This window comes from Lepidochelys kempii, chromosome 6, assembly GCF_965140265.1.
Source record: "Lepidochelys kempii isolate rLepKem1 chromosome 6, rLepKem1.hap2, whole genome shotgun sequence".
Classification (NCBI taxonomy): Eukaryota; Metazoa; Chordata; order Testudines; family Cheloniidae; genus Lepidochelys; species Lepidochelys kempii.
In genome coordinates, this window is record NC_133261.1 from 79,360,401 (window position 1) to 79,378,632 (window position 18,232).

The 18,232-nt window shown below is 36.0% G+C and overlaps 1 protein-coding gene across 6 annotated transcripts in view; it reads left to right on the top strand.

Annotated features, from left to right (window-relative positions):
* DPH6 (diphthamine biosynthesis 6) overlaps positions 1-18,232 on the top strand; it is a 376,150-nt gene that overhangs the window by 100,399 nt on the left and 257,519 nt on the right. For all 6 annotated transcript variants that reach the window (XM_073348883.1, XM_073348884.1, XM_073348880.1 and 3 more), the window contains exons 4-5: positions 15,416-15,489; positions 17,455-17,573. In XM_073348883.1, the coding sequence (XP_073204984.1) occupies positions 15,416-15,489; positions 17,455-17,573 (193 nt within the window). The remainder of the gene's footprint in view (positions 1-15,415; positions 15,490-17,454; positions 17,574-18,232) is intronic.

Here is an 18,232-nt window from a genome sequence, read left to right on the forward strand (position 1 = left end):
TTTTATCTGATTAACTGACACATTTAGTTGAAATCAGACACAGCCCTTAGGCTGGGCATGGATTTAATTTAAAAAGTATCAAAGGTTTGCACTGTGTGCTGTTTAATCATCATGTTTATCAGACAGAGAAAAATTACCGGAAGGACCATAGGGAGAGGGTTATCTTAAGGAGCAGTAGCTTGGGAAATTGATAATAACTACAAGGTAATTTACTGCTAACTTTTACATTCATTAATATAACATTTCCCACTAATAATTACAGTGCATGTAATACACTAATTAAATTGAAAGCATTATCACTAATTTTCTTCTTGCTGAACTCTGAGAGTGTTGGGTAAAGATGTAAAAATGTGAAATTAAAAAAACTCTCTTCTGCACTAATACTGTTTTAAAGAGAATGTTTTGATTGATACTTTCATCAGTATGGTGTGCCAGAGTGCAGTATATGTGGAGATTTCCCACCACTACTATTCACCACCCTTAAATGAATATCTGTGGCTGAAATAAAAAGAAATGTGAAAATTGAAATCACAACATACAAAATGTAAAATATAAACTGAAATGTAAAAGTAATACATCAACTGTGAACCAGTGTGTCAGCATTACGTGTGTGTGTGATATAACTACTTTAACAACTGGATAAGGAATTGTCTTGACATTTATGATTTGAGGCCTTTAGAGCAATTGTTTAATAATTTTTATACTATTTTCTACCAGAAGATATTTAGAGTTAAAATTTATTTATGATACATGAATCACAATACCTTTAAATTAATATTTATTAAACTATTTTAAAATAATATAATTTAAAATCTATGTAACTTGAAACATGATTTGTACATCTTATTAAAAATTGTAATTGTTGAGGTCTACATGTTAATCTAGCATTAAGTCTCTAGGGTGATTATCCTTTGTTCATGAATTAAAAGCTTTGGGAATATCAACGGTTATTATGGGAACTCTAATAATATACTCATTTCATCGACAGTGAAAAATAAAGCTAATAATACTTACCTTTGTGTACAGCTAAAGTAGAGCCATTGCTGAGACTTTTACATCATGTTTGTTTGATAGATTTTTTTTTTAAGACCAGTGATGTGTGTGATTTTTAAAAACTGTCAGACATTGATAATTTTAATGGGAAAAATACTTTTTTAAACATTTCACTAAAGATTAAGTGCATTAATTAGCATTCTAGATACGTAAGCATGTCTGCCTTTCTGGGTGTACTGTCTACTCTGGAGATAAGTATGCTGTGAAGTGGTATATCACACTGGGAATAAGTGTTTTGCGCACTGTGCAAGTTTTCTAAAGAGGAAACAGAATTATTACAATAACAGAGCATTAGTGTACCACTGTATTGGCAAAATAGGTCATGAGTAGAGCTGGTTTGGAACTTTTCAACAAAATGTTTTTTTTCACTGGAAAATGCATATTTGTTGAAACTGAAACTTTTTATGTGAAAATGTCAGGCTTCACAAATCTTTTGTATGGAAGGTTTCCCTGGTCCAGAATGGAATTTTGCTCTCTCTTGTTCTCTGCTTTTTTGCAAACAATTTAGAAATGTCTCTGGTTCATTCCAATAAGGAATGGGAAATGTTTTTAAAACTCAAAAATTATCATGGGATGGGAAAACAGTTGGAATTTTAACCATCTTCTAGAAAAACTAACATAAAGAAATCAAAACTTCCCCCTATTGTTTTGTATATATTTTTTTCTATTCCTTCTTACTTTGTTATATAAACAGAGAATTTAAAAACCTTTTTTCAAAGCTTTCACAGGTTTGCTTCCTTGGCTGCTAAATTACTCTCAATGCCAGGGACTCAGTCTAGCAGAGCCCTTTTACTAGTGGGTGGGACTTTGCCTATGCTTAAAGTTAAGCATGTGCTAAGTGGTCTGCAAGATTGAGGTAAATTAAGTAGGAGGGTAAATTAAGACCAAATATAGATCAGTGTATGAAAGTTAACACAAAACATAGTTTACCTTTATCCCTGTATTCCCCTCATCCCCCTTTTTAAAAAAAAATAATTTTGTTGTTTAAATTTAGAGCCCTTAAGCCTTGAGTCCGGAAAGCACTGAAGCACATGCCAGTTCAAGAAAGCATAAACAAGTGTTTTTCTGAACTGAGGTCTTTATAAGCACTGTGTTGTAACAGTGACTTTACTAGGCCTAACAGACACTAAAAACCTAACTGTGATTTGTTTTAGTGCTCTTGGAAGATACCACATGGATAACTGTAGAAGCTGACAGGTTTCAGAGTAGCAGCCGTGTTAGTCTGTATCTGCAAAAAGAAAAGGAGTACTTGTGGCACCTTAGAGACTAACAAATTTATTAGAGCATAAGCTTTCTATGCTGTAGCTCACGAAAGCTTATGCTCTAATAAATTTGTTAGTCTCTAAGGTGCCACAAGTACTCCTTTTCTTTTTTTGTAGAAGTTGACATTCTCTCTTTAGCTGCAGAATGAATAAATCATGAATATTGGCAGTGTAAGATTTCACAAAATTCCTGAAGCCTAATCTTGAGATGACCACTCCCCCGAGCTACAAAATATCACATTAAGGACTGCCCATTCAAATAGTAATGTTTAAATAAATGTCATTAAATATTTATTGTGTTTCATCAAAGGAAAATATTCTAGGAAATAGTATAATCTGTATATACTCTATACTACCATTTAGATTGGTTTAATATGGCTTTTATTTTCATTTAATGACTGGCATGTAGCTATCCTGCTTTTTTGTTATCACTTTCAGGACAGAGATAACTGACATGTTTAAGAGTGGCACTCGGGCCTTAGTTCCAACTGTTGTGCTTAGGTATTAAAGGAGTTTCATAACAATACATGATGTAACATACTTTTCCTTTTCACAAAAGGGTTATTATTCAGAGAGAGAAAAAAGTACTATACAGTGGTTGGGAGCACAGGATTAGATTTCTCAAAACTCTGAATAAATGGGTCTTGAAATGTACCCTAAAGGTTCACACACCTAAACCATTTTAATCCCGGGGTATAGGGTGAATGTATGAGAGTGGAGACTAAAGTTGAAGGCTTATTACAGAGACTATTCTTTTACTAGCCACTTCTCTTTTAAATTGAGTGTGTCTTCACTTTGAGCATCTCTGCTGATTGTAACTGTGCTGGAATGGTGCAGTTATATTCAAAAATGTATTATATGTTCGCATACATAAAAATATCATCTGCATTTATACATTATATGGAAACAAACGTATAAAGGTTATCAGTAAGGAAAGAATTTAGTGTCACACATACCACTGCAGCAAATACTGATCCGTCAGTTCATCATACGTGAACTATGTATTATTTGTTTTGGTAAGGAAAGGGAAAGAGGTAGTAATATGAAAGAGTGTGGAGACCCATGTGATGGATGATATTATAGGTAAGGAAATAAGTTTGTTTTTGAGACAACATTGTTAATGCCCCGTATTCATATATACCATGAAAGGTGATGTAGTTTTTTTTTTAAATTAAATGTCGTTGAGAGTGCAGCTATTCCCCTGGAGACATAGAACTGAAAAGTTAAGGAAAAATATTAGTGTAATGTTAATACCACAGTGCTTACACGGTCTTAAATATTATGAGTCTCTGTTTTCCGAAATATGCGAACGTGCATCCCATGTTGAGGATATGGATATAAAATATTGTAAATGTTCTTATGGCAAATTAAATGGGAATTTTCCATGGGAGATGAGAAAATGCATATTGGAAACACTTTTGGATGCTGCTGTCAAGGCAGCTGTTATAGCTGAACACTTTTGAACACTATTTATTTCTGTAGATAAAGATTATACTAGTTAGTTACATAATCCTTTGAATTTTTCTGTAAAAGCCCTGAAAATGTCACTTTACCTTATTAGCAAGAAAAAAAAACATTCTTGAAAAAGTATAATAAAGGGCTGTTGTATTTCATACCGTATTGGTTGCAGTGTGTGTAACTTTATTGTGTTGTAAAACAGATACAATCCTCAAACTGAAAAATATTCAGATTTTGAGTAACTATAGAAATTCACAAATGATATAGGTTCAAAAGTTTGTCTCTGACCAACAGAAGTTGGTCCAATAAAAGATATTAACACACCCATGTTGTCTCTGTATAGAATTTCATTGTAATTTAGTCACTGCACAAGGTAATGTATCTACGCACAGTGTTTTTCTTTTGGTACTGTAAAACAGCACATAAAGGATTATCATAATGATTTTATCAGTCACAGTGCTGAGATTGAATGCATCTGATGAAGTGAGCTGTAGCTCATGAAACCTAGTGCTCAAATAAATTTGTTAGTCTCTAAGGTGCCACAAGTGGGTGGAGGGATAGCTCAGTGGTTTGAGTATTCGCCTGCTAAACCCAGGGTTGTGAGTTCAATCCTTGAGGGAGCCATTTGGGATCTCTGGCAAAAATTGGGGATTCGTCCTGCTTTGAGCAGGGAGTTGGACTAGATGACCTCCTGAGATCCCTTCCAACCGTGGTATTCTATGAAGTCCTCCTTTTCTTTTGGTGCTGATTGTGTCAAGCTCTCTACTTAATCAGACAGTTCTGGGTGTCAGCCTTTGTGAGTTTCTAAAATGCTTTATATTGCTGATACTCAGTAAAACATTAAAACCAACAACAAAAAATCCCTTGAGAAACCTCTTTCAAATAAATAAAAGTAAAATTTTTGAGTCTAGCTCCTTAAACCTCAGTAGTTTAAAGCTTTAATCATCTATTTACTTTCCATATAACATAATGTTCTAAGAATTCGCTTCTACCAGTTTGGGCCTGATTGGTATTTGCCAAAGGGTAAAATTCAAAGATTTAAGAAAGGAAATCCAGTGTTGCTAATGACCACAGAAACTACTTGCATGACTAAATTGTATTCCCAAAAGTTCAACTTTGTCTTTGCAATTGGTGACATATCAAAAAGTTATTTTTATGAAGTCTCTTTACTGGAAAAACCTCTTAGGTGAAAAACAATTCTTTGATTCAGCAGAAGAAACTTTTTTTTTCCTGAAAAGAAGGAAGTTAACAAGCTTTTTTATTTCACTGTGGTAAAGACTTCTTTCGAAAAAACAATCAACCCCCTTGTTTATATATATATACACACACATATAAGCACACGCACACGCGCACACACACACACACATACACACACACAAAACATAAATTTTTCATCTGTGCGGCATCATGTCATCCAACAGCTTACCAAGGGTCACGGTGGATACTCCATCACTGATCATTTTTAAATCAAGATAAGATGTTTTTCTAAGAAGTATACTCTAGGAATTATTTTGGGGAAGTTTTATGTCCTATGTTGTACCAGCGGTCACAGTAGATGATCAAAATGGTCCCTTCTGACCTTGGAATCTATAAATCTGTGAATGTCAAATAATTTACTTTTCACCTGTTCTTTTGAAACACCTGATTGTGAGACCTATAATTTATATGTAGGACTAATTTTGTAACTCAGCCTGCTAGCAATGGATGCAGTATAATACTACAACTGAGGACAGTGTTTCAATTTCTGGTTGCGTTACCAGTAGTTGGTTATGTTTGTTACAGACATGATGATCATTTATAAGCTGTCTCTTCATTAGATCAGGCAGGGATAGTGATCATCATAATTTCCTAGGGAGTGTAAGAAAATTTAGCATTATTTACTGCATAATATCAATTAACAATGGTACTGCAGAGGAATTCAACTCCAACAAAAAATACTGAAATGCCTTCTAATGTGGTAAAAGTAATTATATCTGATCTGAGTTGGATTTGAAGTATCCAGAAGACTGGTGATGGGCATGTGGTGTGTAAATTAAAGCTGGTGTTGTTTATAGTGTGACAGAATAGTTTTTTAACATAGGGCACAATCTTGCAAGATGTTCAGCACTCTGGTCTTGCTCTGTCAAAATTTAACTGAAGTCAAAAGGACTACTTCAATGCTTAAAATTAGCAAGTGCCTCACTGCTTTGATTAAACGAGGCAGAGAGCTCAGGATGTTGCAGGATCAAGCCTTCAGTTGGCACTGATAAAGCTATGCATTCTAGTGTTCATGTACATTTGTATTCTTCAAAACATGTAAAATAGTGGATGTTGCATCTAACTTGCAAACCCACTAATGCATAGAATACTCCTTAAGAGTCAATTAATTAGTGCACTACTGGAATCCTTAAAAGTAAAGGTCTGGTTAGACCTTGCTTTAATTTTCAGAATGTAAAGCTATATTATTGGACATCTTCAACTAATCACTTAATGAGGAAAATTTTACTGTTCTGCTAAGTAATTGAAACATCTGTGTGTTTCTTCATTCATGCCCTTCCAGCCTGTGATCAGATCTGCTTTAATACACATTAGAAATTCATTCAATCAAAATTATGTTTGAAAAACAAACAAAAGGAATGGGATTATCTCTACTACTTCTATTTGAAGTTGAAACTCGGTTGTTTTATATCATCATAACGTGGTCTTTTTTAGGTGATTACATTTAGGGCCCAATCCTCCTCTCGGATGTGCTCCATTACACACCAAAAATGAACCATATTGAATGAATTGACTTCTGGTTTTGTTCAGTGCCTAGAAACTACAGTGTTGGTTGCCTGCAAAGTATGTACATCCAGGTATTCTCAAAGTATTTCATAGTGTGGAACACGGGGTAGATCATTTTTCCTGCCATTCATATTTGCAGGGATGCAGAACATCTCTGTGGCAGTTACAGTAATTGCTTCCATAGAAAAGTAATGTTAGGAAAGGATTTGAATTTTTAGCTGTCTTTAACGTGATATGTGTTTGTTTTTTTTGAAAGAAAATACTCATATTTTATATTTTTGCTATTCAGTGTAGCATGTTCTTCTTTTCTTCATTTCTACTGCCTTCCTGTTGCTAGGTCCTTGTCTTCCTCTTAGGGTGACAATATGTCCTGATTTTATAGGGACAGTCCTGATATTTGGGGCTTTTTCTTACATAGGCACCTATTACCCCCCACACCCTGTCCCGGTTTTTCATACTTGCTATCTGGTCATCCTACTTCCTTTGCACTTACCTGTTATTTGGCTCCCCTTGACATGCTGCTCAGTCACCTTTCCCTCTTGTCTCTCTGTTACCCTAGATATAGTTACTGGTTGCATCATTTCTTTTTCCCATGGACATTCCTTTCCCACTGATAAATCAGGTGTCTGGGTGACTACAACTCCTCCTCTGTAGAAGCAGCCCTTAGTACAAGTAGCTAGGCTAGCTCCTTCTCATGCTCAACTGCTTTTACAGGCTCTTCTTTACAGCGAAGAGCCCAGAGGTCTATAGAGGCAGCTGGAAACAAGGAGAGAAGTCAACCCTGTGACCAGCCAGTTATTGACATACTACCAGCCAGTGTTCTAAGGGCCAATCAATTAGACAGAATAATTTGCAAACCAACAAGTTAGATAGATAGACTTTGTCTTGAATAGTGATGTTATTGTGTATTTGAATGGGAGATCAGACTCCTGAGTGTGGTTCTGGGGGCATGGATTAGCATTCACGTCGCACTCCCCGTCAGTACCTTGCCCAAGCTGGGGAAGCTAATGATCCAATCAGCGGACCAAATTCGGTGATCAATGCATGTCACATGCCACCTGAGGCATGCTGCACATACGCAAAGAAGAAGTGTAGTTCTTTTTCTGATTCCTATCATGTCTTTAAGTTTTGATTTAGCTTCAGTTTCAGTGCTGCTAGGGGAATATGGAATAATAGCATTGCAGATCCAAGCAGTAGTCAGTATTTCAATTATAACTAGAACCAATTTTAATTTTCTTTTGAACTTTGGGTTTTTTTTGTTGTTGTTTTAGATATCCCTCATACTTCATCTGTTCTCTACTATAAGATAAGAAAAAGTAGGCCCACAAAAGACATGGAATTGTTAATATTTATTACATTTTCTGTACATCTTCTGTGTTTCATATTAGTAAGAAAAATTATACCATTAATAATATCCATATTTAATTACAGTTTGTTGAGGAAAAATGATTGGTGCTGTAAAATTGCCTGCTGGATAAAATTATTGCTCTTCAGTATATTTTATCATGGGGAAGGATGCAAGATGGAACTTAATCTAAATTCTAATTGACTAGTCAACAACAAATGACAAAAGTAGATTCTGCATTTGCACAATACATAAAACAAAAATAGCAAAGTAATGTAATAAACTCTCACAGTGATGTAAGAATCATTCATAACAGGAGAAATGATTGTAGGACTTGATTCTGAGTAATGCTGGGCATCTGCTGTTCCTTTTGACTTCAGTGGATGCTCCACACCAGGTAGGATCAGGACCTTGGTCCTTTATGAGTAAATCATGCAGATGGGACTGTAGATAAAGTCAGATTACCCACCAACTGTCATTAGTTATCAGCATATTTGTTGAAGGTGTTAATCTCCTCTCACATTGGCAGCTTCACAGCTAGATTTGCTCTACAAGATGCACATGCAGCTCCTGTGAAGGAACATTTTGGGGATGCTGTGAAACTGAAGAAAATCTGAGTGACTCAAATTACACATGCATGGACAGTTGTAAAATTCAACCAGAAAAATAGAGCCAAATTTTATTGACTACAGTGGAGTTAGGCCAGCAGAAAATTTGATTCATAATGCAGTTTAATTTCCTGCCTACTTCACACTGATCGATTGGGAATACAATATATGTAAGTCACTTATTTTTAGCATGTCCATTGCATTCTGATCTGATAATGGCCACATTCATTCTCTTCTCTATCAATAAGTTCCATATCTTAGGGACCTCTGCCCCCAGCAGTCAAAAGGGGGTTGTGATCAATTAAAGGACTTTGAATTGGGTCTGGAATTGAATGAGTAGCCACTATTATGTGTATTATCAGTAGTTTGATATACACACAAACCTGCTTGGCTTTGGAGAAGGCCTGCTGAATGCTGTACAAACAGGAGTGCTTATGTGGCCTTCACTTTCAGCTACCAGAAGAGTGGGTTGCAGTTGCTTAATCTGAAGTCTGTGAAGAGGATCACATGGCAAGGCCTTTTATGAGAAGAATGGGCATAGTCTCCTGCCTAGCTGCAGGTGGAAGAAGACATTCTTTCTTTCCCCCACTTGTTAATGTTCCCAGAGGAAGGGATGAACCAGTAAGATTCTAAGAGTGATATTTGGAGGGCTGACACCCTCACTGTTGTTTTTTTTTTAAATATTTCATGTAACTATTTTAGTTCAAACCAATTTTAACAAAAACAAACGTGATTTAAAAAAAAACTTGAATGTTTAACTAAATTCAAAAATTCATATGCTTGTTTTGTTAAAATATTATGTTTGCTGTTGAAGAAAAAAATCCAGAATACATAACATTGTTGTTTTAGTTAAATAAAACAATTTAAATATCTGTCTGGTGATGTTCTCCTCCTAATACAGCATGGCAAGAAAATCCTCCCAATATTAATGATTAACCTGTTGAATTGGAGATAGTTCACCTCCCAATGACTTCATAAATATCTGCTTCAGTTATCTTTGGCAAATGAAATAACCAAACAATCATTCGTTTTCTGATATAGCTGTAAAACTAATCTGAAAAGTGTTCAAAATAAATCACTTTAAAAATGAATAGTGTGTACCTTCTAAAAATGAAACCTACATCTATCTGAATTTTAAAGAATATGTATTAAGGTTATAACAACCAACATGAATGCACTTTTATGTAGAAATCCATGATTAAATCAATTTGATTTAAATCAAATCCACGCTGCTTCTTAGAGACTCTTAAAGTGATGTTCTCTGACAATTGACCAGGTAAATATGGCACTGTGGGTCTTAAATTAATATTTTTAATTTTCTCTGCTTACAAGTAAAAAGATCTTAGGATTTTTATAACTGCAAATCTGAGATCTGAAAGTAAATCTGTGCTTTTTCTGGTTCATGCATCATCACTAGTAAAAGATCTTATGGCCCCAAATTTGCCCTCATTCACATTTTATGCAATACCACTGCCTTTAACATAGTTAACAATTCTGTTGATGTTACATGAGATCAGTTCACTTTCTCTTAGCTAAGTTGTTTTTCAGGGATCACTGTAGTGAGCAGATACAACTTTGAACACACATAGGGTTTTGATTTGTTGAGGGAAAAGCAATTGTAGTAATTTTTCTAATAATATCTGAACTTTAAAGTTGAGTAAACTTTTCTTGATCTCTTCTATTGATAATATTTGTGTTTTCAGACTCAGTCCCATGTCTGACCAAGCAGGTCGTATATTCCTGGTTTATTTCCAGCACCTTTTCTGACAGCCTTATAATTCCTCACACTGTTAAAGTGGCTATGAGTATGTATCTTTATATGCTAACATTATATTATACAATTCCTGTGTGTCTAACATATATATACATGTTAACTAGTGGCAGTGTCTGACATAATAGTCTGTCAGCCTACCTTTCAGAGTTTCTCAATTCGGATGCATGGTGTAGAGTTCATGTACAACAGCTATTTTCACAGATATTTTCTTGGTGATTGCCTGCTTCCTAGAGGGGCTTCGTAGTGTAGGGTTATCATTGTATGGTAACTTTTTCGCCTTTCTCATGCTTTTATGGGACTGGCCCTTTTAGTCTGGCAAAGACAAACAGCTCCAGCCCTAAAGCAGCCATTTTTTCAGCTGTCTGTTTATTGGTGTCTGCCTTTTTTTTTTTTTTTAAAGCAGATAAATAGTTTTGGCTCCTGTTAAGTTTCCTCTAGTTTTCTCTTTCTTAATCCTGTGGATCTGGCACTTTTCAGAGTTGCCACTGGTTGTTTTATTGTTTCTTTATGCTTCCCAGTCTATCTGTCTTCATCTCTTGTCGTACACTTATATTGTAAGATCTTTGGAGTAGGGTCTATCTTTTGGTTCTGTGTTTATACAGTGCCTAGCACAAGGGGGTCCTGATCCATGACTAGTACTCCTAGATGTTACGGTAATACTGTACTACTTCTAATAATGGTAATGGTATAGAAATGTGGTTACCTTGAAACTTTTATCATCAATAATCCCAAATGTATACATTAGCAACCTGATTAATTTATTATTCTATAAAGCACTAGTAACTGCTTAAATGTTTTCATTACTAGTAGTCTGCTGTATTGGATTAAGGGAAATATATGCTACTGTGTAGTTCCATACAGAACAATATGTTGGAGAATGGCAAACATGGAAATAAAATGTTCATTCTTGAGATGGTATTAAGTGTTTTGGAAGACAGTTGAGAATAAATCTCCTGATGTGAGGTGATACAGGAGAACTGTAAAGGTTCTATACCTGAAAATCTCAAGTTCTGGAAATTCAGGTACCTAAAATATGAAGGAAGGAAGCTAGGCTGTGAGTAGATAGTTACTAACTAATTAACTTCTTGATAAACTCTTCTTAAATTGTCCTTATTCACTGTACTTTTTGATGGAATCCTGTATTTAGTATCCATTTTATGCCACGTCTTGTAGTGCACTACATTATTTTTTTTTATTAGCATATGATGTCACATACTGCAATTTCAGCAGCCAGAGTAATACATGACTGTTACTGGGGAAAAGCATTGCTGCTGTTGGATAATATTTCATATAAGCAGAGATGCCACCAATGTAGCTGGATATCTTGATCAAGTCCACTGTATCTACTATACTTTGGAAATAATAGACTAGTGAGAATCATGAAATAGGAATTTAGGATGAATATTTGTTTATACAGTGTACTTGCTTATATTTTATGCCTTCATTGGCACTATATACTGTAATTCCAGAAAAACTGAAAAAGGTGAAACAAAACGGTGACGAGCCAAGAATAAATTCAGCCAGAATATAAAGTCAATAGCATGTTGTTGTGCAGTTTTGCCATATTGTAGAGAGTAAGTCATGTCTAAATACATCTCAGTGGCTGGGTCAGAAGTAGAAATACACAGTAATTAGAATGAGGATGATAGTGTGTCATTCATTCATTCATTCATAGTGCTAATAATTAACAGTTAGAAGTCATACTTTGGATACACAACACTGATATTTTCTTTGCTTTCTAGACCTAATGCCTAAAATGTGATTGCAAAGCCTTAGTTTATTGTAAATATTTTTATTTTTGGAGTTTCAGATGGAACAATTCACTCAGGTGTTTTCAGTTAAAAACATGGTACTCTTAGAAATGGTCACTGAAAACTTTAAGAATATTAATGAAAGTGGAAAACTCACTTCACAACATACAATGATTTTTATAATGGCACATGGATAAACAGAAAATCTGGTTGTAAACGTGGTAATGAGCTACATGAATTATAGTGGCATCATTCACATTTTGTTCAATAGGTCACTGATCTATTAATACTCCGTGGATGTGTATAAGGCACAAGCATGAAGGCTAAGTGAACTTAAATCTTTTGAGAAGTGCATTAATATACTTAAACTGCAATACATTATTCCATGGTGTAGCCTATTTTATAACTAAGTAATGCTAATGCGAAGCATATACTATTTACATAAAGTGCAAATATACAGAATAATACTTAGCTGCTGTACCTAACAAATTTGGTATGGGGATAATTATATTGTTTTATAAAGTGCTTTGAACCTGACTGTGCTGTATAAATTGGATTGCCAACTTTCTAATCGCACAAAACCGAACACTCCACCCCTTCCCGAGATCCCACCCCACTCGCTCCATCCCTCCATCGCTTGCTCTCCCCCATCCTCACTCACTTACACTGGGCTGGGACAGGGGGTTGGAGTGTGGAAGGGGGCTGAGGGCCCTGGCTCTGGGTGCGGGCTCCAGGGTGGGGCCAGAGATGAGGGGATTGGGATGCAGGAGAGGTTACTGGGATGGGGCAAGGGGTTCGGGTAGTGGGGGTATGGGATCTGGACAGGTGGTGCGGGCTCCAGGTGTGGCCAGAAATTAGGAGAGGGCTCCTGGCTGGGGAAGGGGACTGGAGTACAGGCTTCAGCTTGGGGGGTGGGCTCTGGGGATGAAGGGTTTGGGGTGCAGGAGGGGACTGGGGCAGGGTGTTGGGGGGGTGCGGGCTCCAGGAGGGAGTTTGGGTGTGGGAGGGACTCTGGGGGTGAGGCAGGGGGTTGGGGTGCAGGAGGGCGTGGGGCGTCCTGGCAGTGCTTACCGCGGCTCCCAGCCAATGGTCACGGTTCCCACCAATGTGAGCTGCAGAGCTGGCTCTCGGGGCGGGGGCAGCACGCGGAGCCTCCCTGGCTACCTATGCACCTAGGGGCTGCAGGGACCTGGCGGCTGCTTCCAGGAGCCACGTGGCGCTAGGGCAGGCAGGGAGCCTGCCTTAGCTGCGGCCCCCACTGCAGCGCCGACTTTACTTTTTACAGCCCGGTTGGCAGTGCCGACTGGAGCCACCAGGGTCCCTTTTCGACTGGGTATTCCGGTCCAACACTGGACTCCTGGCAACCCAATATATAAGTGGTACTAGTATTACTAATAGCAGTACATGTATCTCACATGTCAAAGACAAACAGAACAAAGAAATATCTGAGAAAAGCTTTCAAATGTATAGTATACACTTAAATAGACCCAAGAAGGCTCCATGGAAAATTTTGTAAAGAATTCTATTCAGAGACAATTCTGCTTGGCTTGATCTTAGCTTGATTACTCTTTTTCTTTTTCTTTTTCTTTTTAAATATAGTAATGGACTGGGTGGTCAAGGGAAGTGCAGTGGATGTAATTTATCTGTATTTTTAAACGTCCTTTGACTTAGTATTGTACAGGAATCTCAAAGAGAAGCAGGAGGAGTATTGTCTTGATAATAATATCAATGGATAATGAACTGCTGACAGATAAGATATCATAACTTATTATCAATAGTATTACTTCAGAATGTGCAGAGGCATCAAGAGGAATCCCATATAGAGCTTGGTATTGAGATCAGTATTATTCAACATTCATTAATGACCTGAAGGAGAATGTAAATTCAACAGTGATCAAATTTGCAGATGATACAGCTAGGAGTTATGACAAATAGAGAGGATTTTCAATCAAAAATACAGTTGGATATGAACAACTTGGGAATTTGGTTGGACTGGTATGAGATGAGAATTAATGTAAAGAAGTATAAAATAATACACGAAGGAAAGGATAATGCAGCACAGGAATAAAACGGAATTGTTATCTAAAAATAGTTATGAAGCAGGTGACTTGGGGGGTAATTACTGATAAGGAACTGACTGAGTTTGCAATTGAATGTCATGACAAAAAAAAAGACCAATTTCATTCTGAGATACATATATGGATATGTATATAGATGAAAGTTTTTTGTGAGAAAGCCTTGCTGCAGACTTCACAGCATTGGTACAAGGCACAACAACCTCAGAGGAGAAGTTACACCTTAAAGCCATGATCAGCCATGGCAGGAAAACTAATTCAGTTCAAGTCAGTTTTACTGGGTGCAAATTTAGGAAGAAGAATGCTACTTCTGTTCCAGTAAATTGGTTCTGATTTGAACTCAAGATAAAAAAAAACAAAAAACAGATGCTTCCCATGAATCATTTTAAAAGTACATTCATTTTAAAATGTAATATTTTCTACTATATTTGCAAAGAAAAGAATATCAGCTTAAGTAATTAAAAACAGAAACAATGATCATATGGGAAAACAACCCAGAAAATCTGTTTGATAACAGAAGCTATCAAAGTCAACAGTTGCTCACAGTTACCACAGATACCTACTGTTCTGTGTATGGAAAAAACATCATCATTGCACACTCCACTCTGTCATAAACATTGGAAAATACTGTTTAATGGTGACCACTGTATCTTGATAAGATTTGTTTGTCAATGGAATGATCTTCCTTAGGGTGACAGAGACCTGTTTTAAGTAAAGTAATAACTGGCTGTATAGTTTTTCCCAGGTTGCTGAGATTCATTGTTGTGGCATAGGACCTTGTGTGGGAGAAGAGCAAAGAATTTAAAGTAGAGAAAAATCATTAGGAATCCTCAGAGACTTCCTCGGTGGTGAAAAACATTCCAACATAGATTGTAGGAGGGAGGAACATAATAAGCCTTCATTTGTGCTCTGAGGGGCAAAATGGCAAATCCTGCCTTTCTGCTGTTGGAATGGAGGGTACCAGGCATAATGGAACCTGAGCAGTTACACTGAATGGTGCTAGGAGTTTCAGGAACAGGGTTGCAGGGTAGGGCCTGTTGCTTTGCAGATACACTGGATATTTCCTTTGTAGAGTAGTGGTACTAAGGTAGCAGAGTACTGCTCCCTCTGAGGTTGGTGTAGTATCCATGGAGCAGATCTACCTTGCAGACTACTCAATTTTTTTGTTTGTTTTTTTTTAAATACTAGGTACTGAGAAAAGGATCCACCCTTTCTGGTTGGTTTTCAAAGTGAAGTACTATGTAATTCTGAATCTCCAGTCTGCCGATGAGTATGTGCATTAACGTATTTGTAACACTACTATGCCTTTCTTTTTTTTCCCCTAAGGACAAGGAAGAAGTGGAAGGTGTCTCTGTAGGAGCCATTTTTTCTGACTATCAACGAGTTCGAGTGGAAGACGTGTAAGAAAATATTCTTGAGAAGTTACTTATAAATTTGAAAAAGATTTTTTTGTCAGTGATGTGCACAAAACCAACAAAAAGTCTGTAGTATAAAACAGAAACAGGTGTTTTTATTCCATATTCTAAGATACCTGATTTGTAAAACATACTAACCGAAAGCACTGTGCTTTTTTCTCTGTATGTATATCTTGCATGTATACTAGTAGTGAAATTATAGTAGATGGATTTGATGGATTCTACAGGCTTCTTTTTGTCTAATCCTGGATCCATTGAAATTATTGAGAGTTTTGGCATTGATATAATGGGAGAGGTATTGGTCCATTTACTTCCACTGACCTTTCTCAGTTTCAGCTGGAGGATCCAGTAGTCCAAGGGAACAATAGAGTCACTGCTCAATTCCAAAATGTAGAATTGACCAAAATAATCTGGTGGTTACCAGTTGACATTTTTCAACTGAAATTTCCATTAAGGACAGGAAATAAAAATGACCAGAGTCATAATAAATATAATTTTGACCCACAAGAATCTGAAAACAAAGAAATATTGTAGACTATACAAAGCTCATCCACTGAATCATCATACTTTCCCGAAAACCAGCTAAATCTAGCATCTCCTGAAAGATGATCAGGCGTTAATAGGAAAAGCACCATATCTTTTTCAATTAATAAAAGAGATGAGACACCTGATATTGGCTGTACTGCCATTACTTCCTTTTGAAGACAAGCCAAAACTTACCAAAGATCCCAGTCTGTCACAGAAGGAGTTTGTTTAATAATTTAAAAAAATCATTAAGCAGCAACTTGCATTTCTCATTTGTATTGGGAAGATTCGTTTAATGTGGGTGTACCGTACTCCTTCTTCTGAGATTTCAACAAAAATTGATTATATAAGATACACTTGCAAATATGCACACCTTAGCAACATGCTCAAGACTTTTTGTGCTTTGTTGGGCTTTTAAAAAGTCTATTTGCAAATAAAACTCTTGGTGCTTTGGAAGGAGAAGAGTATAAACCTTAACATGAGTGTAAACCAAATTCTGTTGTTGAAACAGACAAAGTTTTGAGTTACAAAGAGCTTTTCTTCAGGTCCCCAATTCTAGGCACATTTAAAAATAATGTTAATTCTTCTAATACACTATCACGTGTTAAATAATTGAAACAATGATAATTGACAAAATAAGTCTATTTTGCATGTAATTTGAGCATTGTTTTAATAGGACTGCTCATTTGAGTAAGGCTATCCACTTGTTTGTGTTTGCAGGGTTTGGGCCTTAATGGACAAAGTCCCCTTGCTTTATTTTTGTTTTTATCTACTTTCTCACTAATTCACAAAATTTGCTAATTTGCAGTGGGTCTCTCACTGTCAGTAGTGTGAATTAGTGATCGTCTAATGTGATAAATATTAATGCAATTTAAAGAGCATAGTCAAACCAACATTTAGAAGTGTAAGTACAGCAGGTGAAACTAGTCTTCTTGGGTTGGTATCTCTCTTACAGATTCTATACTCATTCCATATGTGGCAATCCAGTTGATCCCCAGAGTATGCAGTGGCTATCTGCTCTGTGCATTCCACTTTAAGCAACGTTGACCTTAATATTGTGGACAGAAATATACCATCTTCTGCATTTATATGGAGTTATGTATATGAAATTTTGGGGCTTAATTTTCTCCTTGGTTATACTTATTTTTCCAGTGTAACATGATTAACATCAGTGATTTGTACAGGTACAATTAAAATCAGAATGTTTAGTTTTCTTTTTTCATACAGTGCACATATACACTGTACTTTATAAAAGATAACATGTTTTTAATACATTCATTATAGTAAAATATTGAAGGTTTAGAAAACATACATGTTTAATAGTAGGACACCCAAGAAATGTTACAATTATTGTTGAACAATTGTGTAAAAGAGCATAATATTGGAATTTACCCAATGATTTGTCTTTATTTTTCTTTTAAATAGGTGTAAGAGGCTTAATCTGCAGCCTTTAGCTTACCTTTGGCATCAAAACCAGGAAGCTTTGCTCAAAGAAATGATATCATCTAACATTCAAGCCCTCATCATAAAAGTAGCAGCTTTTGGTAGGTATCCAGATTATAAACAGTGCTGTATGTTAACACTTTGGTAAACTTAATGTATTAATGAGCAACTGCAAAAGCACAGCAAGGAAAAAGAAAACAAAAACTCTGTTTTGTAATTTAAGGTGAAAAACAGTAATATGAAGAGGTGAAGAAGGATAGATTTTAAAATGAGTATTGCCAGAATATGACAGTATGTCTGAACAATTAATGGAACCTATGAATAATACATAATATACACAATATATTTTTGTAGCTTAGTCATTAAATTCCTTCAGTTGTTTTCCCCCCCAGTATACCTACATATATAATGCAATGGTCCGCAGTACGGTCATTCAAAAGGAATACAAATTGATCGCTAGAGATGGGTTCAGAATTATAAAATATCACAAAAAAGATTTAACGAAGAATTAACAAGTTAACATCCAACATGATGTAATTATGTTGGGACTCAAAGAACTTGTATAACAGCAATCTTTAAATTTGTGAAGCTGATAGCACACACTAGGTGATGTCACTGATCTTTTTTTAAAGAATGAGAGTTATAGTTCAGTTGTTTGAGTAAATCGGAGCTCAAAATCAACATATCTTTTGACTTTCATTGGCAATGGTTTGAAGCGTGACTTTTATATTGAAGCAAGCTATTACAAAAGATGACCTGA